The sequence below is a fragment of the Ahaetulla prasina genome, chromosome 2 (assembly GCF_028640845.1).
Source record: "Ahaetulla prasina isolate Xishuangbanna chromosome 2, ASM2864084v1, whole genome shotgun sequence".
In the NCBI taxonomy this organism is placed as follows: Eukaryota; Metazoa; Chordata; class Lepidosauria; order Squamata; family Colubridae; genus Ahaetulla; species Ahaetulla prasina.
Window position 1 is genome coordinate 201,493,275 of NC_080540.1, and position 23,249 is coordinate 201,516,523.

General features: G+C 40.8%; 1 protein-coding gene across 1 annotated transcript in view; it reads left to right on the forward strand.

Moving 5' to 3' along the window:
• Positions 1-10,475: 10,475 nt before the first annotated feature.
• Positions 10,476-23,249, forward strand: part of SLC49A3 (solute carrier family 49 member 3) — a 30,700-nt gene continuing 17,926 nt past the window's right edge. The window contains exons 1-2 of the mRNA XM_058166938.1: positions 10,476-10,888; positions 20,799-20,957. Of these exons, the coding sequence (XP_058022921.1) occupies positions 10,766-10,888; positions 20,799-20,957 (282 nt within the window). The 5' untranslated portion in view covers positions 10,476-10,765. The remainder of the gene's footprint in view (positions 10,889-20,798; positions 20,958-23,249) is intronic.

The following is a 23,249-nucleotide window of genomic DNA, read 5'->3' on the forward strand; positions in this document are numbered from 1 at the left end:
AAACACCCATTTTACTTCTTAACATTAATGATTCCCTGCCCTAAAAATTATGGTATTAGTCCACCTTTGGAGTATGGCCTTTAATTTGCTACTGGTTTATAGGAAACCTTAACATCTGTGTGGCAGGGGTGAAATGCTCCTAGTTCGGACCGGCTCATCCGATCCGGTAGCGATGGCGGCGGCTGGTTTGGCGAACCGGTGGCAAAAATCCCTGGTCCCGCCCCCCGCCTGTGCTGAGCCGCACCATCAGCAGAGGGTTTTTTTTTTCTTTTAAAAGCAGTTTTTCTTCAGCCGAAAACATGCCTTTAAAAGTAAAAAAAAAAAGCCTCTGAGGCCACGAGGCAAGCCTCATGGGATCATCAGAGGAGCCTTTTAAAAACTTTTTTTCCTCTGGCGATCCCAGAGGATTTTCCTGATCCTCACAGGCTTTTAAAATCATTTGTAACAACCTCTTACAACAGCCCATGTGCACCCAATCATCCCTTCCCCATTTACCTTATTCCTGCTCCTTTCAGGCTGGCAAAGCATCAGCAAAACAGGGAGTTTCAGTTGCTAGCAGATTCAGGCAGATGAATATGCCTGTGTAAAATCCATCTGCCTGAATCTGCTAGCAACTGAAACTGCCTGTTTTGCTGGCTGGGGAACTCTGGGAATTGAAGTCCACAAACCTTAAAGTTACTAAGGTTGGAGACCCCTGATCTAAAAATAAAAATAAAACAAAATAATAAAATATTTGTGCAGCTTTCTGAGATTTGGTGTGTTTATGTAGTGTTTCACTCTAACTACGCAAACACACAAAATCTCACAAAACTGTATGTGGCATTGTGTGTGTGTGAGTCAGTTGTGTTGTGTTGTGTTGTGTGTGTCTATAAAGTGTGAAAGTTGGTTTTGAGCTTTTTGCGGCTGTGTGAGGTTCCTGCTTGTTGCAGGGGTCGTTTTGGGTGAAGTGTAGCTGCTTTTACATTGTGTGTGAGTCAGTTGTGTTGTGTTGTGTGTGTCTATAAAGTGTGAAAGTTGGTTTTGACCTTTTTGTGGCTGTGTGAAGTGCGAAGTGTGAAGTGCTGCTGCTTTTACATTGTGTATGAGTCAGTTGTGTTGTGTTGTGTGTGTGTAAAGTGTGAAAGATGGTTTTTTTGTACCTCTTACTGTTTTTTATACTTTGTTTATTATTTGTATTATTTGTTATTGGCCACACCCACCCAGTCATCTGACTACCAAGCCACGCCCACCAATTAAGCCACGCCCACAGAACCGGTAGGGACAATTTTTAGATTTCACCCCTGCTGTGTGGCTGTTTTATGTTTTTGAAACTTAAGTGGCCCTTACTTCCTTGTGCACGTTTCTCAGGCTACAATCTGAGATCTATCTCCCTACTCATCACTTACTATTTTATTCTGTGCACTGTGCTTCATCATAAGCATAGAGTAAATAAAATCATTACTGTTACAGAAAGCCTGATGCAGCTCTCCAGCTGGTGAAGTTATACACCCAGGTTCTAAAGAAATCTCTTGACAAACCACAAAGAAAATCACAGACAAACTTAGTTTGGGAGAAAGTGGGGGGAGAAATCAGGTATTTTCACTCCTTGCAAATGTAAAAAAGCAAATAAAAACTAATCTAGAGCAGGGGTGTCAAACTCACATCATCCCGGCGGTGTCACGTAATGTATTGGGACTTTTTTCCCCCTTCACTAAATTGGGGATGGGCGTGGCCAGCACGTGACACATCTGGCCTGTGGGCTGGGAGTTTGGCAGCCCTGATTTAGAGTAAAGCCTCAGAGCACAAATTTTCCTCAAGGACACCCACAAACTCTCAGGTGACATATCGTTGGGTTCACAGATTGGGCAAAGTCATGATGGTTTGGCTTTCGTTTACTATGATCAACCAAATTGTGGTACATATTATGGATTATGGCATTAGGGAAGAATCCATTCCATTAAGGTGTATTAAAGAAACCCTAACTGGTAGGGCAAATTTTGGACACAGAATGGTTCAGCAATTTGAGATTATATTCATAGTGCCCTACCTGATAAGATGGCTATAACAATAATTTTAATAAATAGTACAAAATGTACAGTAAAAATTAACATAAACCTTCTAAAATGGCTGTAGGGCAATTGACTTAATATACATGAAACTCTTTGCTCAACTTCAAGGGTTAATTAAAAACAAAAATGAATCAGAGCAGCATTTCCAAAACTGATGTACTGCAGATATTTTTGGGAGATCATTAGCCATGCTGGCTGGCAATACTGGTAACTGTAATCCAAACACACCTGAAGGGCAACAGATTAGGGCAGCCTTAACTTCAAGAGAGGATCTTCTTTTCATTAGTAGCTTTTTCAGAGTTGCTTATGCTGACTCATCCGCACCCAACTTCCCCTGTTAAAGAAGACCTGAGCTTATATTTTTATCCATGTTTGCAGGTGCCAGGCTAGATGCTCCTTCAACATGGAGAGTTGGAATGGAGAAGACAAAGCCTGAAGGTTCATCCTGGCCTTCCCACCACACTCAACAAGGTGTAACACTTGAAAAACATCTGCATCGTTCTTTTAACGTGTTACATGAGGATCAAACTGTATAATGGCAGAGCACATATGAATTCACCAGAGTCAGATTTGGCCATGAGCCAGAAGAACAATGGAGAAAACAAGAGGAAGGAAGGATCGCCAACTCCTGCCTTATTATACGATCCACAATATGCATCCAGAGCACATCTGCTATGCATTTCTAGAATCGCCAAGTTGTTTGTTCAGCAGTGGGTGTGTTTGTGGGAATTGAGTCATTTGGTCATGAGACTGCTGCATTCCCATCTCTCTTTGTCAGACCTCAGTTGGACAAAACCAAAAAGTTATACTGCTTGAGATAAAAGACTTTTCTTCCATTTTCCAGCTGAACCTACAGAGAGTGGAAACTCTTCCTTGAACAGTGTTTTCTACCCCATCACAGCTCTGATGCAGCCAGGCACTTTTATATTCTGGTCCTAACTTCTCTTTTTCTCTCATCTCTTTAGGAGGCAAATTAAAATATGATTTTGAACAGGAATGGCTCTGTTCATCATGCAAATTGGGGTCTGGACTTCTTCAACATTCAGCCAACTCAACTGCTGAGAGCAGCAAAAATAATAAAAAAAAAAAAAAGTGGGGATGTCAGGCCAGCAAGTTGACATGCAAAAGTCTGATCTTTAAAATGTTGGGGGTATAAATAAAATAAAATAATAAAATAAAACATTTGTACAGCTTTCTGAGATTTGGTGTGTTTCTGTAGTGTTTCATTCTAACTACACAAACACACAAAATCTCAGAAACCTGTATGTGGCATTTTGTGTGTGTGTGTGAGTCAGTTGTGTTGTGTTGTGTTATGTGTGTGTAAAGTGTGAAAGTTAGTTTTTGAGCTTTTTGTGACTGTGTGAGGTTCCTGCTTGTTGCAGGGGCCATTTTGGATGAAGTGCAGCTGCTTTTACATTGTGTGTGAGTCAGTTGTGTTGTTTTGTGTTGTGTGTGTAAAGTGTGAAAGTTGGTTTTTGAGTTTTTTGTGGCTGTGTGAAGTGTGAAGTGCTGCTGCTTTTACATTGTGTATGAGTCAGTTGTGTTGTGTTGTGTTGTGTGTGTGTAAAGTGTGAAAGATGGTTTTTTGTACCTCTTATTGTTTTTTATACTTTGTTTATTATTTGTATTATTTGTTATTGGCCACACCCACCCAGTCATCTGACTACCAAGCCACGCCCACCAATTAAGCCACGGCCACAGAACCGGTAGGGAAAATTTTTAGATTTCACCCCTGCTGTGTGGCTGTTTTATGTTTTCGAAACTTAAGTGGCCCTTACTTCCTTGTGCATGTTTCTCAGGCTACAATCTGAGATCTATCTCCCTACTCATCACTTACTATTTTATTCTGTGCACTGTGCTTCATCATAAGCATAGAGTAAATAAAATCATTACTGTTACAGAAAGCCTGATGCAGCTCTCCAGCTGGTGAAGTTATACACCCAAGTTCTAAAGAAATCTCTTGACAAACCACAAAGAAAATCACAGACAAACTTAGTTTGGGAGAAAGTGGGGGCAGAAATCAGGTATTTTCACTCCTTGCAAATGTAAACAAGCAAATAAAAACTAATTTAGAGCAGAGGTGTCAAACTCACATCATCCCGGCGGTGTCACGTAATGTATTGGGACTTTTTTCCCCCTTCACTAAATTGGGGATGGGCGTGGCCAGCACGTGACACATCTGGCCTGTGGGCTGGGAGTTTGGCAGCCCTGATTTAGAATAAAGCCTCAGAGCACAAATTGTCCTCAAGGACACCCACAAACTCTCAAGTGACATATCGTTGGGTTCACAGATTGGGCAAAGTCATGATGGTTTGGCTTTCGTTTACTATGATCAACCAAATTGTGGTACATATTATGGATTATGGCATTAGGGAAGAATCCATTCCATTAAGGTGTATTAAAGAAACCCTAACTGGTAGGGCAAATTTTGGACACAGAATGGTTCAGCAATTTGAGATTATATTCATAGTGCCCTACCTGATAAGATGGCTATAACAATAATTTTAATAAATAGTACAAAATGTACAGTAAAAATTAACATAAACCTTCTAAAATGGCTGTAGGGCAATTGACTTAATATACATGAAACTCTTTGCTCAACTTCAAGGGTTAATTAAAAACAAAAATGAATCAGAGTAGCATTTCCAAAACTGATGTACTGCAGATATTTTTGGGAGATCATTAGCCATGCTGGCTGGCAATACTGGTAACTGTAATCCAAACGCACCTGAAGGGCAACAGATTAGGTCAGCCTTAACTTCAAGAGATGATCTTCTTTTCATTAGTAGCTTTTTCAGAGTTGCTTATGCTGACTCATCCACACCCAACTTCCCCTGTTAAAGAAGACCTGAGCTTATATTTTTATCCATGTTTGCAGGTGCCAGGCTAGATGCTCCTTCAACATGGAGAGTTGGAATGGAGAAGACAAAGCCTGAAGGTTCATCCTGGCCTTCCCACCACACTCAACAAGGTGTAACACTTGAAAAACATCTGCATCGTTCTTTTAACGTGTTACATGAGGATCAAACTGTATAATGGCAGAGCACATATGAATTCACCAGAGTCAGATTTGACCATGAGCCAGAAGAACAATGGAGAAAACAAGAGGAAGGAAGGATCGCCAACTCCTGCCTTATTATACGATCCACAATATGCATCCAGAGCACATCTGCTATGCATTTCTAGAATCGCCAAGTTGTTTGTTCAGCAGTGGGTGTGTTTGTGGGAATTGAGTCATTTGGTCATGAGACTGCTGCATTCCCATCTCTCTTTGTCAGACCTCAGTTGGACAAAACCAAAAAGTTATACTGCTTGAGATAAAAGACTTTTCTTCCATTTTCCAGCTGAACCTACAGAGAGTGGAAACTCTTCCTTGAACAGTGTTTTCTACCCCATCACAGCTCTGATGCAGCCAGGCACTTTTATATTCTGGTCCTAACTTCTCTTTTTCTCTCATCTCTTTAGGAGGCAAATTAAAATATGATTTTGAACAGGAATGGCTCTGTTCATCATGCAAATTGGGGTCTGGACTTCTTCAACATTCAGCCAACTCAACTGCTGAGAGCAGCAAAAATAATAATAAAAAAAAGTGGGGATGTCAGGCCAGCAAGTTGACATGCAAAAGTCTGATCTTTAAAATGTTGCTGTTACTTCTTTCCTGAACCCCCAACCTGGGCACCTATGTGGGTGGTCTAGACTCTAGCGTATAGAATGCAGAAGCCACATCACGAGTCTTATGCTATGAGATGGCTGAGGAAGTTGTGGTCATATGAGGTCCTTACAAACTTGTGTGATCCTTGTGAGCAACAGCAGCTGGGACTGCCAGAATTTCTGTTACTAAGCAATGTGATCATGTTACATCATATTTTACAACTGTGTCTCACTTACCACTGGAATTCCTTGTTCCAATAGCCATTTAACTTGGGGACTACCTATAGTAGGGCTGTCAAACTCCTGGACCATGGGCCAGATGCATCATGTGCTGGCCGCACCCACACCCAGTTTAACAAGTGTGTGTGTGGGGGGGGGGAGTCCCGATACATCACATGATACTGCCATGATGACGTGAGTTTGACAACCTGACCTACAGCATCCACCATTTTTTACTTTCTAAGAAGAGAAGACCTGTATTTTAAATCAATTCAACTCCATTCAGTTCAGGTGCAGCAGTGAGCTAGTAAATGCTAAAAGGAGCCAGGGGGGCACAGCTAGTCCTGGATTAACCATTAAGCAAAACAAGTATGTGCTTTGGGCACCAAGGGAAGGCAGCACCACAGAGTATTTTCCTTAACAGAGTATATATCCTTAACTATTTCACACAACTGTAGTTTTCAGCACTTACTGAATCTTAGTATCTTCTCCATTAAGCAATGGAAGGTGGGAGGCAGCATTGTTCGGCTGTGTTTCTGTTGGCATTTATCTGGCCTGCAGATAGCAATCATTAGATAGCCACTCTCTGGCCTAAATTATGTACTATACTGCTTTTCCACTTATTTTATACGGATATAGCACATGATGCATCTGGCCCATGGTCCAGGAGTTTGACAGTCCTTCTGTAGGTAGTCCCCAAGTTAAATGGCTATTGGAACGAGGAATTCCAGTGGTAAGTGACACAGCACTTTTATTATTTTTATCCCACTTTTTTCCATATACAAAGTGGCAAATATACCTAGTAGTCCTTTCTCCTCCTATTATTCCCAACAATAGCTCTGTGAAGTGAGTTGGGCTGAGAGAGAGTGACTGCCTCAGAGTCACCCAGTTGGTTTTTCATGTCTAAAATGGGACTAGAACTCACAATCTCCTGGTTTCTAGGCCTGCATCTTAATCACCATACCAAACATAGCATGTGATGCATATATATTCTGAAATAAGTCCCATTGTCTGTCTTCACACGCTTCCCTTAACTAGGTCAAGCACTTTTAGATGCGTTGGTGAATATTAATTTTAGGCTATATCACTTTGGGCAACAGAAGGGAAATAAAATTTTAAATGCACACATATTCAGAAAAAATAAAAAAAAATTGAGTGGAGTTGAACTGATTTAAAACACAGATCTTCTTTTCTTAGAAAGTAAAAAATGGTGGACGTTATAGGTAGTCCTCAAATTAGATGGCTATTAGAACCAGGAATTCCATTGCTAAGTGACATGGCTATAAAATACGATGTAACATGATCACATTGCTTAATAACAGCAATTCTGGGAGTCCCAGTGGCTGTTGCTTGCAAGGATCACACACATTTTAAAGCAAGGCAAGGACCTCACCTGATAATAATATTCAACTTCCTACCAGCTTCCCCATTAACTTTGCTTATGGGAAGCTGGTACAGAACGTCAAAAATCAATATCTTAACTTTGAATGGTCACTGAGTGAGTGGTTGTAACCCAAGGACTACTTGTAGTCCAGCTCATCCACCAGCCTGGAAAGAAAGCAAAGTCAACTGTGGGGTCCTTGGTGCTCTCTGAGTTTTATGGTTTTCTTGAAGACATTTTATTACCAAACTAGATTTACATCATCAAGTGCTAGTTTGCTAATGAAATGTCTACAAGAAAACCATTGACTTCAGAGAGCACTGAGTACCCTACAGTTCAACTCTGAGCTACAAATATCCTCTTCTAAAGTCAACTGTAGAATACAGGAGAAGGTATTTAGATAAGAGTCAAGAAAGTTTGTTTTCTGATAAATTGACATTGCAGGCATATGTTTGACCATGTTTACTACATGGACTTCTTTTTAGGTTCCCCCTCCCATTGCAGTCAATTTGTGAGAATCCGCACAATAGGCTTCCTCAAATCCATGAGTATCCATGGGCTGTTAATTTCCAAAGCTAGTGATGCTTTGGGACAGCAGATGTCTTTTTACCTAACACACAGCTGCAAGTGGTTTCTTCTTGTAGATGACAATTCAACCAAGATCTTGGCACTGACATAAGTAAATAAGTAAGTAAATAAATAAATATTTAAAAAATCCCTCAGGATTCTATCCCAATCCTGGGCAATCATACAGCAATAGTGATGAAACCAATTAGAGGTTTTTATATATTTAAAAAATAGGAAAAATCCTTTCTTCTTGTGTGACTCAAACTCTGATGCCTCAGGTGGCCATCTACTTGTGTCAAATGAAGTAGGCTGCTAAATTTATTTTTTATTTTATTTATTTATTTTGTCACAACAATATACACAAGCATCACACAAAATTATTATACAGTATATAACGTATATATAAGGAAATATAAGGAAGTATAAGCATATATATATATAAGAAAAAAAAACAATAGGACAGGAACGGTAGGCATGTTTGTGCTCTTATGCACGCCCCTTATTGTCCTCTTAGGAATGGGGTGAGGTCAAATAGTTTTTGGTTAAAGCTTTTGGGATTATGAGAAGAGACCACAGAGTCAGGTAATGTGTCATCATCATAATAATAATTTTATTTATTTTATATATATATATCAGCCCCAACTGGTTTGGGAACTTTTCTGTGTCTTTGATTTAAGCTGGTGAAGGGGGCAAGAAGGACCTTGATCCTTTGCCCAAGGTATGCTTTTTCTGGAAAAGCATCCTATGTTAGGACTCTGCCTTCCTGGATGATTGAAATGTCTGCACCTATCTGGGACTTTTCAGATGCTTTGGCCTTCGGTTCAAATAGTTCCTAGCTAGCATACCCAAAGCCTAGATTAGATAAGATTGGTTGGGTTGTACTACGGTTTCTCCCAAGTTGACACCTTGCCCCCAACCTCACCTCCACTTCCCGATTTGAACAACAAATTGAGAATGTCTAGGGAGATTGTCAATCATCCAGATCAGGGGTTTCCAACTTTGGTTGCTTTAAGACTTGTGGACTTTTGCTGGCTGAGGGACTCTGGGAGTTGAAGTCCACAAGTCTTAAAGGGACCAAGGTTGGAGACCCCATATCCAGATCATCCCCCAAAAAAGCTTTTTCCAAAGGCAACTGGACTTTCTTTGTTTCACTTCAGCGAAACCTCTTCCAGAAAAAACAATGCCAAGTTGCCCTTTGGAAAAGCATCTTTGGGACAACCATGACCTCGATGAGTGAGAATTTCCATAGACAGCTGAGATCATGGTTGTCCCAAAAAGCAACTTGGACTTTCTTAGTTGCTTTTTTTCCCCTCGAAAACATTTCGCTTCTCATCGTTCGAACCCGTTTGTTTGATGAGAAGAGGGCTGTGAAAATATCTACAGACCCCTCACATCCTGGACATAAATTGTTTCAACTTCTACCCTCAAAGATGACACTATAGGGCACTGCACACCAGAACAACTAGACACAAGGACAGTTTTTTCCCCAAATGCCATCACTCTGCTAAACAACTAATTCCCACAACATGGTCAACTAATTTACTAAGACTGTATTACTATTATTCTTCTCTTCCTTACTAGTATCTATCTCTTCCCACTTATTACTATAACCGTGTGCTTGTTAAATTAAACAATTTATATTTTTATTTGTTTCCTAGTACGATTTGATAGCTTATTAGTAACCTTGACTATCACTAAGTGTTGCATCTTTTTATTCTCGATGAATGTATTTTATTCTCCTTAGGCACACTGAGAACATATACGCCAAAGAGAAATTCCTTGTGTGTCCAATCACACTTGGCCAATAAAGAATTCTATTCTATTCTATTCTATTCTATTGCCTTCCATTGAGGACCTGTATACTCCATGAATCAAGAAGAGGGCCGTGAAAATATTTGCAGATCCCTCGCATCCTGGACATAAACTGTTTCAACTCCTACCCTCAAAACGACGCTATAGAGCACTGCACACCAGAACAACTAGACACAAGAACAGTTTTTCCCGAAGGCCATCACTCTGCTAAACAAATAAATCCCTCAACACTGTCAGACTATTTACTGAATCTGCACTACTATTAATCGTTTCATAGTTCCCATCACCAATCTCTTTCCACTTATGACTGTATGACTATAACTTGTTGCTGGCAATCCTTATGATTTATATTGATATATTGACCATCAATTGTGTTGTAAATGTTGTACCTTGATGAACATATCTTTTCTTTTATGTACACTGAGAGCATATGCACCAAAACAAATTCCTTGTGTGTCCAATCACACTTGGCCAATAAAAAATTCTATTCTATTCTATTCTATTCTATTCTATTCTATTCTATTCTAAGAAGCTTCTTGGGTGAGAAGGGAAACGTTTCAAGGTGGGGGGGAATCCAAGTTGTCTCATGAAAAACAACTTCGGGACAACAGGCCAGATCCTGAAAAAAACTAAGAAAATCCAAGCTGTCCCATGAAAACCACCGTCGTGACAACAGGCCAAAGGAAAAACAGAGCTCCAAAACAAGGGCGGCGGGCGGGAAAAGGAACAGGGCAGGCGCTAGGATCCCGCGGACCCGTTTTGAAGCGGCGGAGGCTGCAAGGAGCCGCTGTTTCCCAATGCGTGAAGTCAGAGAGGAGCGTCCCGCGGCAGCCGCCGCAAAAGCAGCGGAGGCGAAGGGAGTTTTTTCGCTCGGCGGGCAGGAAACCAGATTTTCAGGCCCTGCGAGCGCAGACGTGGCAATTCCCTTTTCCCTTTGTTTTTTTCCTTTTTGCCGACTCGGCTGTTGCAGGCAACCCCGCATGGGAGACGGCGGTGAGGATGGCACAGAAGATCTCGAGCAGCGCGGCGGAGACTTTCCCCTGAGAGCAGCCTCGGGACAGCGGAGGGAAGAAGGGACAGCGCTCCGATGGACGACGGCCACTCCATCAACCAGGAGCCCCAGCCTTCCACGGGGCAAAGCTTCAAGGTTTACAAGCGGCGCTGGTTTGTCCTGACGGCCGTCTGCGTGCTGAATTGCTCCAATGCGATGGTAGGTACAATAATTGCCCGGGGAGTTTCGCTTTCTTTCCCCCCCCCCCCCCCGGTCCTCCGCCGAGTTTGAGAGCCGGTCGGGACTTTTATTTATTTATTTTCTTTTATTTGCCTGCTTTCCCATTTCCCGAACAGACCGCCCTCCTGGCTCCTTTTGATTCATTTCTTTGCAAACGCCGATCTTGTACGCCCTACAAAGGCGATCCTTCCTAGGCGGTTTTCAACCCCGCGACGCTTTGACAACACTTCGCCTCCTCATGTCACGGCGTTGGCTTGGTTCCTTCGCCCGGAGGGTTGAGAGATTTCTACTGGCGTCCCGAAAGCCAAAGAGGAAAGTTGTCCAGCTGCGTTTCCCAGCCAGGCTCCTTCCAGATGTGCGTGCGTGTGTGTGTGAGGGATGGGTGGGCTTGGGTTTGCAAGAGATGCATGAAGCTCCCCATCCCTATCCCTGCTTGGGGGAAAGCCCCTTACATATTTCCTTAAGCGGAGTTGCATGCAGGCTGATCTGAGACCGATGGAAGAAACGTGATTCATTCGTGACTTCCTCCATAGCGATGTCGGACTGAACGAGTTGCGTGTCTCTTTCATTAATTAATTTCATTGCTTTCCCGGCTTCCCGCTAATAGTCCCTCTATTGATCTTTATAACGACCCCCTGAAGCAGTCTGAAAGTCTAGCCCAAGGCCTCTGGTGGCTCAACGGACTAAGTCTGTCTGTTATTAACACAGCTGCTTGCAATTACTGCAAGTTCAAGTCCCACCAGGCCCAAGGTTGACTCAGCCTTCCATCCTTTATAAGGTAGGTAAAATGAGGACCCAGATTGTTGGGGGCAATAAAAGTTAACTTTGTATATAATATACAGATGGATGAAGACTATTGCTTAACACAGTGTAAGCCGCCCTGAGTCTTTGGAGAAGGGCGGGATATAAATTCAAATAAAAAAAAAAGTGAGGTTTGTGGCAGAGTTACCCTGATATCCCCCCCCAATCAGATAATCCATTATCTATTCAGTATCATTAAGTTTTAAACTGGTACCCTATGACTATCATTAAGTGTTGTAAGTGTTGTTGTACCTTGATGAAGGTATCTTTTCTTTTATGTACACTGAGAGCATATGCACCAAGACAAATTCCTTGTGTGTCCAATCACACTTGGCCAATAAAATTCTATTCATTCATTCAATTCAGATAATCCCCTAATTGAGTCCCCCCCACCTTTCAGTCCCCCCACCTTTCAAGCACCAGGGACCAGTTCCCTGCAGAGAGATTTTTCCACAGATGGAGCAGAATCCCGCAGATGGGATTTCGCTTGTTTATGCAACCCAGTTTCTGACATACCACAGACCTGGGTTGGGTATCCCTGCCCTAATTTCATAATCAAAGGTTAAGAATTTTGAAAATGGTGATGTAGACATCTGGAAAGCAGTAGCCTTGGAAAACAATCCAAAAGGATTTCTTCTGATTTTTTTTCTGTATTCAATAAGAGCCTTGCTTTATTATAGATTTTGTTCCTGGCTTGAATGTAAAAAAAACCCCCAGTGATAAACATTAATTATCAAGAACCTCTGACTATGTGCAGAATACACTTCCCCTCTTACTACTTTGAACCCAAGTGAAGGGCCAAAGTTTCATCTGTATAATCTAATTTGCTTTAAAAGCCAACAGAGACTGAATAAAAGAATGGATTGTTTTGTTATAGCTATTTTGCCAACTTCTAAAGATGCTTAATTTTCTGGGATGTGCAGAAGATGGGGAGAAAATAAATCAACAGGATAAGATGTCTTCATTTTGTTTTTCATTCTGGAATCACAGACAGCTGATCTAACTTATTTAGAAACTTAATAGATTTAGTCAGTTGACCGTATCAAAAGTATAAAGCTAATACAAATACCCTAGTAGATACAAAGAAAACAGTGGAACATGTTCATAGTAAATTGTCAGCCCTATAGCTAACCCAATTTAGTCTAAATATTCCATCCTTTCTGAAATGAGAGTCTATGGAGATTCTCAGTCATCTAGGTCATGGTTGTCCCAAAGGTGCTTTTTCAAGAGGCCACTTTCTGGTTTTTCTTTGAAGACATTTCGCTTCTCATCCAAAAAGCTTCTGGCTTCTTGGATGAGAAGCAGAATGTCTTCAAAGAAAAACTAGAAACTCCAATTGCCTCTTGAAAAAGCATCTTTGGGACAAAGAGTACGGTCTTATTTTATTAATTAAAAGTATTTCTTTATTAAATTTGCTTGCTGCCCATCTTCCCATATATCCTATTAGTGATATGCAGGTTCATTTCATTCCCTGCAAAATGTAAGACCCAATATTTTTTTAGTTTTTAAGTAGTCTAAATAAACAGCTCTTTCTGCAGCATAAAGTTTGCAGTCCAAATGAATACGTCAAAAGAACGTCTTTAGTGGCTCGTGTGCCACAAATGCGCAGCCTTTCCTCAAACGGAACTCCGTGAAAACTTTCATGCCTTATCAGGGAGTCCAGTTGTTGGAAGTGATCTCTAGAAAAAGCTCTTCTGAGATGTTGAGGCATGTAAGCTCTTGGATGCTTTTCTAACTGGGAGGCGGATTTTTTGTTGAGCCAGCCACTTCAAAGACTTAGCATATTTAAGGGCCTTAATACCATCTTAGGCAACCACATCAATGGCAACAACTTATCTAAAATGACCCTTGCTGGAGAGTGACAGTGAAAAAGTGCATTTCCCCTCCTGTTTGGTCCATGCTTGCAAACTTCCCTAAAGGCTCAGGAATGTAAGCCACATTTTGCTGGCTCAGGGGAATAGCCCATCTAGCCCAGCCCTCAGTCTGTAATGTGATGTCCAAGCAGATGAATTTAGGAATAAACCCACTGCAACTCTCCAGCAGCTGCCATTAAAGGTCGGTGATTTTGGAGGCAAGACACAGCCACCCAAAGTCACCTCTCCATGAATCAAGCCTTTGAAACTTATTTTAAACTGATGACCATCATCAGACGGTAGTCGCAAATTCCACTGTCAATGCCCCATTGTGCAAAGCAAAATGCCCTTTTATTAACGCTGTATCTTCCCACATGGTTGCAGGATGTATTGGATGAGCCCAAGCTCTAAAACTATGGAGGAGGGAGAAAAATACTATTTTCCATACAGTGATTTTTTTTTTGAGAGTTTGGAGAGATCCTACACAATCTTTTTAAATTTCTTTTAGTACCATGAACGGTTTTGAGAGCCCTAATATCAAAAACAATTTATTTATTTATTTATTTATCGTATTTATATACCGCCCTATCTCCCTAGGGACTCAGGGCGGTTCACAGGCAGATAAAAAGTACAAATAAATACAGAATAAAATAACAATTAAAAAACTTATTCTACACAGCCAAATAATTAAAAAAGCAATATAAATAATAAAACCTATTAAAACCAATATAAATTTAAAATCTAGTCCAGTCCTGCGCAGATGAATAAATATGTTTTAAACTCGCGGCGGAAGGTTCGGAGATCCGGAAGTTGGCGAAGTCCTGGGGGGAGTTCGTTCCAGAGGGTGGGAGCCCCCACAGAGAAGGCCCTTCTCCTGGGTGTCGCCAAACGACACTGTCTAGCAATTAAGGCTAAAAGCCAGGTTCCTTTGGAAGGAACACTCCAGATCCTTCTGGAGTTCAGTGATTATGGAATCACTGTACAAGGAGCTTTCTTAATCTCCATTGTCTCTTTAATCTAGTTATAAAAATAATCCGTGTAATCAGGTCTGTTAGGATCATTGGCTTACAAGGATACACAGTACTGCGCCTTGCTTGGCATATGGTTTAAGTATTTAAACGTGGATTTATTTTATATAAATCAATGCGTTCTCATTGAAGTATGCTGCAAACGTTGAGATTAATGTTGATTGACAGCTATTTTTCATGTTGTATACATTTGATGAGCGTCAATTTAATGTATATAACAAGAGACACCATATCAGCCAGCTTCTGCCCCTAGGCTTCCATGTCTTCTGAAATTTCTGAGTTCCCACCACTAGCCTTGATCATGGCAATGATTACAGGCATTCATGGGGGACTCCTTTTCGGCTTTCTCAAATGCTTTCCCATGTCTGCATCCTATTTCTGGCAGGAAAGAATATATAATAATAACAACAACAACAACAACAACAACAACAACAACAACAGAGTTGGAGGGGACCTTGGAGGTCTTCTAGTCCAACCTCCTGCCCAGGCAGGAAACCCTACACCACTTCAGACTAATGATTATCCAACATCTTAAAAATTTCCAGTGTTGGAGCATTCACAACTTCTGCAGGCAAGTTGTTCCACTTATTAATTGTTTTAACTGTCAGGAATTTTCTCCTTAGTTCTAAGTTGCTTCTCTCCTTGATTAGTTTCCACCCATTGCTCCTTGTCCTGCCCTCAGGTGCTTTGGAGAATAGGTTGACTCCTTCTTCTTTGTGGCAGCCCCTGAAATATTGGAACACTGCTATCATGTCTCCCCGAGTCCTTCTTTTCATTAAACTAGACATACCCAGTGCCTGCAACTGTTCTTCATATGTTTTAGCCCCCAATCCCCTAATCATCTTTGTTGTTCTTCTCTGCACTCTTTCTAGAGTCTCAATATCTTTTTTACATCGTGACAACGAAAACTGAATGCAATATTCCAAGTGTGGCCTTACCAAGGCATTATAAGAATATGGAAGCTGCTGCATTGTTTTATACTACCATTGTTCTACAACTTATCTTCTCCTTTTCCTTTCTGCCAAGGATCAATCAATCAGCTGCCAGGATCAATAGCTGTGGAACACCCACAACTTGCTTTGTAAAATTTGTTTTCACGTACAAATATGAGCATGTGACTGACCTGTTAATGACGTGTTCGATGGAACCTGGCGCTTTTCAGATGTTGTTTGACTGTAGTTGTTAGCAGTGTGAACTAGCATAGCCAATGGTGAAGGATGCTGGGAGTTACTGTCCAACAATTTCTGGAAGCTCACGGATCTCCATTACTATAAAATATATTAATGTAGTTTATGACTGGGGAGTTGGGAAGGTTTCTCTCCCATAAACACACTATACAGTTTTTCAGCCTTCTCTCGATTTATTGTAATGGAAAGAGGAACATTTTAACATCCTGGCTGGGATGGAAAAAATTGGAGATTTCCATCCTTTACTGAAGGTTCATTCCCAAACAGCAGCCCTTCATCCTAGACCTAGAATGCTAATAGTACTTTGTTATAAGGTTACAGTAACAGAATCTTGTAAGTCTGATTGCACCCTATTTCTTTATCTTCAAAAGAACTAGGGATGTTTATGTCTGAGACACTTCATCAAATTATGTTTCAGCCCCAGACTCGATTTCTTTTATCTAACTTGGTTGCATCTCTTCCTCTTGTTCCTCAAGGTTATTCTGACTTCGCATTATAGGTAGATGTGTATTTTGAAATTGCCATAGAAAACATTTAGGTCAAATCTTTATTGCAGTCATAGACCAGCATATATAATATTAGGTTTGCCTTAATGGCTCAGATCTATAAGTTTTGCTATTCTCGTTCTAACAGCAAGCAGCTCAATGCTCTAGGGGTATTTGTAAGCAGGATGCGGTGACAAATCCCTTATGTTCTGACATTTCTTCTAGCACTTCACATCTCTTAGACCGCCACTCTCCAATGAAACTAATTAACTGCCATAATTAATGCATACGGAGGAGTTGGCTCTCTCCTTATTCCTACAACTAACATCTCAAAAGAAGTGCAGATATCGGGAAACACCCAGCCAGGCAGGGAGGAGGACTGAAATGGGGAATTAGCCTTGAATCATTGCATGGCCACAAGAGATCCAGGACTCACTCTTCCGCCCCCCCACCACCACCTGCTGAGCTCCATGAAACAGATAAAGCAAGGAGAGCAAGCTGTTTGGGCAAATTCCTATATTATAGGCAGGAAACTAGTTAGTTTAAATTCTACATGTGTGTTCTGGTTGCTTGTGCCTGACAAAAGACCAGTGATGAAAGTAGAAGAAGCTCTTCTGAAATTATTTTCTGAGTCTGCTGTCCCCTGCGATGTCACATCTGGGAGATGTCACATCTGGGAAAACCTGAATCTGAAAGCTCCTAGGTTTTCCCCACCCAAAAGAAAATCGAAGTCCCTTACCCTATACCCATATGTCCATCACATGGTCCATTCAATCCACTGTCCCAACTGGAGATGCCTCCCAGTCACACCACTCCAGGTGCAGGCTGAATGTCCTTGACTCTCAGAGAAAAGAACATTGTTATGGTTAAATAATTCTACCAACTTCATGCAACCCCCCCTCCCACTTTCTCACAGCACTAAGTATGGCAGCCCTGAAGAGCCAAAAGAAAAGATGGCCTCCAGGGCTGAAAATAGACACACATGCCCTTTCTGACTGGGTTCAAAACTGCAGAAACTAACCCCTCATTACAGAACATAGAGAACACGTGGAACACAGTTATAGAGCATATAGAACATAGAAAATACAGTTCTGCAACATTTTAAAATTGTTTCAGTACTAAAGACCTAGCAATATGGATTCCATCCCCTAATTTTAGAAAGCTTTTTAAAACCTTTATGTTAATCCTGTGTATTTTAAAAAATCTTTGGAAGTTTTCACGTAGCCACATTCACTAGCCACAGTTTCAGTAGTCTCTGGTAGAAGTGGGTTTGTCCTTCTTTAATTGTTTTTAAAAGTTTCTGTAGATACTAATTGGTACATTAGATCCTGCTAATCCAAAGTTTCACTAACATATTCCAAGCACATCAGTTTTCCCTTACTACTCACAAAACACTACTAGTAGTAAATTTCGTCTGCTCAGTTTCTTCTAGAACATTCTTCAACCCATTAGTGGTCAACAGCTGTAGGATAATGGAAACCTATAAATAGTAATTTCAAGGAAGCTGCACTGATTTTATCAGAATTTTTTGCTAGGCAAATGAGAATATCCTAAGCACTTTACCTGTTATTTTTTTGTGAATTACTATATAGGTCATCAAATTTCACCTCTTGATTGGGAACAGCCCAAAATTAGTTATAAGATGGGCAACTAAATAAATATTTTAAATAAATGAAGTAAGTAAGTAAGTAAGTAACAGAATGGGAAGGGACCTTGGAGGTCTTCTAATCCATTCCCTGCACAAACAGGAGACCCTATACCATTCTGGACAAATGGCTGTTGAATCTCTTCTTAAAAACCTCCAGTGATGGAGCACCCACAACTACTAAAGGCAACCCATTCCACTAGTGAATTGTCCTTATTGTCAGGAAATTTCTCCTTAATTCTAGGTTGGTTCTCTCCTTGATTAGTTTCCATCCACTGATTCTTGTCCTTCCTTCACGTGCTTTGCAAAATAGGTTGACCCTCTCTTCTTTGTGACAGCCTTTTTCATTAAACTAGACATGCCCAATTCCTGCAAATGTTCTTCATACGCTTTAATCTCCAGTCCCTTATCATCTTTGTTGCTCTTCTCTGCCTTCTTCTTAGAGTCTCAGCATCTTTGTTATATCATGGCAACCAAAACTGGATGCAGAATTCCAAGGGTGGTCTTACCATAAAGCAGTACTAACATGTCACGTGATCTTGATTCTATCCCTCTGTTAATGCAGCCCAGGACTGCATTGGCTTTAATGAGAAAGTCAGTTCAGTCTAGTGGTAAAGGCACCAAGCTAGAAATCAGGATGATATGAGTTCCAGTTCTACCTTATGATTAAAAAAAACAGATGGATGATTTGAGGCCAATCCCTCTTTTTCAGCCCACAACGTCAAGCTGAGCCAATTGGTCATTTCCTATTGCAACCAATGGATTAACACTTGGTTGATTTCCCCGCTCCCCCCGCCCCCCCTCAAAAAAAGAGCAGAACTTGAACTCAGGGGGAAAACCTAGAAAGAAACAAAAAAAAATCACCCGTTAAATACCTCTTTGCAAAGTGTTTTCCCAGTTTCAAGTGCTGCATAGTTGATTTGGGGATTATGGTACTTGAGTCACAATTAGCTCGGCTGGTCCGGTCAGTTTGCCTGACCCATTTAAAACTCCATTAACTTCATTTTATTTAGCAGTTTCAGTTCAGAGCTACTTGCGCTTGATAGTGGAGAGTGTTGTGGATGTAGGATTTGTATCTAAGAAGGACTTGTAGATTGTCCTTGGAAGGGCAGAAGCCACGGTGCCAGTAGAGACGTCATTGCTGGTTTTTGACAACTGATTCAGACAAACGCAGATGTTGACCTTGGATTTGTTGTACCTCTTAGATCAGATATACCAATTTATAAATCCCTAAGCTTTTCAGTCTGATGTCATGTGGGGAATAATTACTGTTTATTAAATTTATATGCAACTTGACTCACAATAATTAATTACTAATTTTATGAAAGGAATAACCAATTACATGGAAGGAAACCAATTCAGTGGTACCCTAGCAAGGCAATGTAACTGTCCTAGGTCCTGTACCTATATCTCTTGAATTCCTGAAGCCAACATCAGAAGCCCTGTTCCTTGTGCATCTTGTGTTTTCTCTTCAATAATACTTGTATGTCTTTTATAAAAATCTGCTGCCTTAAGGGTAGAGTCCAGTTTGTACCTTCTGGAATGCCAATTAATTAGGATCCCCTGTGGCACCAACCACCTGAAATTTATTCTTTTTTCATTTAGCTTTGTGGTTAAGAATTGGTATTGTTTTCTTAGGTCTCTTATCTTCCAAGGGATCTGTTTCAGCACCCTGATTTCCTTTCCTCTCTAGTGCAGTGGTTTGTCTCTCACTCTTCTCAATATTTCATCCCTTACCTTATTATCATGGACCTCCCTAGGCACTGTGTGTCTTCTTGCATAGCTTGAATTTAATCTGTAGGTTTGATCTAATTCTTCTTGTATTATTTCTTTCTCAATTTGCAGTGCTTCAGCCAACAGGTTTGTAATCAAATCCATTAAGTCTTCCTCCTTGTCTTCCGGTATATTCTGAAATCTTAATATATAAGAAGCCAAATTACCAAATACCGTATTTTTCGGAGGATAAGACACACTGGAGGATAAGACGCATCTTAGTTTTGGGGGAGGAAAATTGGGGGGGGGAGAGAAATTCTGCCTACCAGGTATTCATCTGGCTAGCCTCCTTAGTCTGGTCAGCTTCAGCACATTAGTTTGCTGATTTTGAGCATGCACACTTGCTTTTTATTCCCTGGTTGGGGATAAAAAACAGCTTCTAAAGCACAGCTGATCATCGGAGAGAGAAGCAATGAGAAAAGCAGGCAAAGCTCGGAAGATCACTTCACTCGCTAGCGCCTTGTTAGGGCTGAAAAAAAGCTTTGAAAAAGCTACATTTGGAGTATAAGACGCACTCAATTTTCAGCCTGTTTTAGGAGGGAAAAAGGCGCATCTTATACTCCAAAAAATACGGTACATGGATAGAAGCGAATGTTATGCTAATACCAAAAGAAGATGCAGACAAAAAATTATAGACCAATATCCTTATTAAATGTAGATTATAAAATCTTTGCCTCAGTAATAGCAAAGGGACTGAGAAGCTCTGTTCCAAATACCTTTGCATGCCAACTAGCTGTTTAAAAGGTTTTTCCAATTGAGGAATACCTTATGGATTTTTTTTTTTTGATCTTACTGTATCTTTTAATTTGAGCATTTAAACTCAATATATTATTTTCTTGGCAACGTATTAGTTATAGCGGTCGCATACTATTTAATACAAAGTTACTTTTAAATAATTTGTTCAGTGTTGTATTTCTTTTTGTTGTCAACTATCTTCAGCACTTTCTTCAGAACTGTTGGATATTCATCCAAGAGAGGCTGGTGGTGACGATAAATAATATACGGTGCTTTAAAATGTATTATATTTTATTCTATTATTCTATTATATACAAGAGGCAAGAAATCGTAGCACCTGAATGTTTGACAATGTTTTGTTCTTCTCATTTCCTTTCTTTAGCTATGGCTGACGTTTGCTCCAGTGGCTGACATAACAGCTGAACGATTCCATACCTCACTGGATATGGTCAATTGGCTCGCCATTGTGTACTTCGTGGTATCAGTTCCTGTGGGACTTCTAGCAATATGGATTCTGGACTCCATCGGACTCAGATGCTCTGTAAGCAGAATGGAGAGGAGCACGAGTCATTTCATTCCTATTGTGATCTTCAGAATGGGTTTTCAGGATTTTTCCAAAAATTGGTGGGGCTCTGCTTCACTAAAAAATCAGAACTGGCCAATGAGCTTCCCTCAAAATCAGATAACTCACTTTCCACTGCTGACCCTACACAATTGGAAGCCTTGGCTGAAGGGCATTGAGACATGTGGCAGATTGTAAGGCAGAGGGACAGCAGTGCATACCATAAGATGTTCGACATAAAAGGAAGGGAGAGATGGGTGCAACATTAAGTGAAATATCATTATAGTTAAATAACATTAAGTGAAGTGCTTTTTCTTTAAAATAAGAAACAAAAGAAAATTAAATTCAGGATCTGATTTGGATTTTTTCCTCCACTCGGTTTTCTGATGAAACATGTCTCTCTGCGTGTGTTTGTATGCACACATGTAAACATTCTGCAGTTTAACTTAGGGGTCTCCAAACCTGGCAACTTTAAGACTTGTGGACTTCAATTCCCAGAATTCCCCAGCCAGAATTCTGGAGTTTTCCACAGTCTTAAAGTTGCCAAGTCTGGAGACACCTGATTTAACTCAAGAGAGGAATGTATTATGGATTTGCATTGCAACTGGGGGAGTGGAGAAAGAGTTGTCCACTCCTGCACTTCAAACCTGAATCACATCAAAAGCACCCGACTAAGTACTCAAAAACTGCTACTCTAATACAGGAACATTAAAGTATCATGGTTCTAGTTTGTAATTTCCCAGCCTGGTGGTTTTTATATATGTTGGGATTTCTGTTCACATAATCACAGCAGCATAGGATGAATCACAGTCAGCATAGGGTGCATTAATTTATTCCGGGAACTAGAATCTTTTTTTCACTTTTAAAAGCATTTTTTCTTCGGCCGAAGAGGTGTAAAAAATGCTTTTAAGAGGTTCTGACGATCCCAGCTGAGGTTTTTTTTGCCTTTAAAAGAAAAAAAGGCTCTGACGATCAGGCAACTCAGCTGGGATCATCAGAGCCGTTTAAAAGCATTTTTTTACAACCTCTTCGGCCGAAGAAAAAATGCTTTTAAAAGTAAAAAAAAAAACTTCTGATGATCGTGCGGCTCAGCTGGGCATGGGGTGGGGGGGGGCAGGGATTTTTGCTACCAGTTCTCCAAACCACCGCCATCGCTACCGGATTGGGCAATCCAGTCTGAACCAGGAGCATTTCACCCCCGGTTCATAGTCTGTCCCATGTTTATAGCCTATATTTCAGGGGGTACAAATATGGACATAATAGTTGAAGATATCACCTAGTTTTGACCTTCAGTGTACATCCTAAAACAGGGGTCTCCAACCTTGGCAACTTTAAGCCTGGAGGACTTTAACTGGCTGGCTGGGGAATTCTGGGAGTTGAAGTCCTCCAGGCTTAAAGTTGTCAAGGTTGGAGACCCCTGTCCTAAAAGATGTGATAAGATCCTTTGTTTGTACATGCATCCTTCAGCAGCCAGGGATGTGGGGATTTTCCCATGTAGCTGGAAAACGTTATTTTCAACAGTGTTGCACAATCACTTTAAATGACTTTAAGGAAGTTTTATGCGAATGTTTAGCAGCAACATTGTGATCTGAGTTTGCTGCCATTTCTTTTCTGCCCATGAGTTTGGAGTTGGAATCTTCCCATTTGATTTCACTGTGTTTGAAGCTGATCTTTGATAGTCAATGTATAACTTTGCTTGGAGATGCCTTGATAGCTGTTCTTTGTCCCATCCACTGCAAATTCTATATTTTTGGACAGAGCCTGTTTGCAGCTAACACTATACTTCTGCGTTCATTTACACAATTTCAAATGGCATTGATTCAGCTTCAGTTGAGCAAAGACTCCTGCATTTACATGGTCTCTTTTTCACTAATATCAAAAATATGTCTGTTGAGAATGAGGTGGGAGTGTCTTGACATTTTAGGACCATGGACAGCACCTTACCAACTTTCATGTATTTCTGAGAGGGGATGTCCTTCCTTGGATGCTTGACGTACAGTGGTGTGCCGCAGCTGGCTGACGCTGGTTTGTAAAAGGCAATCATTAAATTTTCTGGAATTTTATAAGCCAGCTGAGAGCAGAGTTGAGCTGCAAAGCCTAGGATACCGATTAGTTGTTTGGCAGCTAGTGGCACGGCAGTGGCAGAGCTAGATGAGCTGGTTGTTATACAATTTATCAGCATGCCATTTGTTTAATTGGCACCACCTACTTGAATTTATGCTGGGTGAGACTTGAGCCACAGAATATCCCTGCCCATCTTCCAGAGTCTCT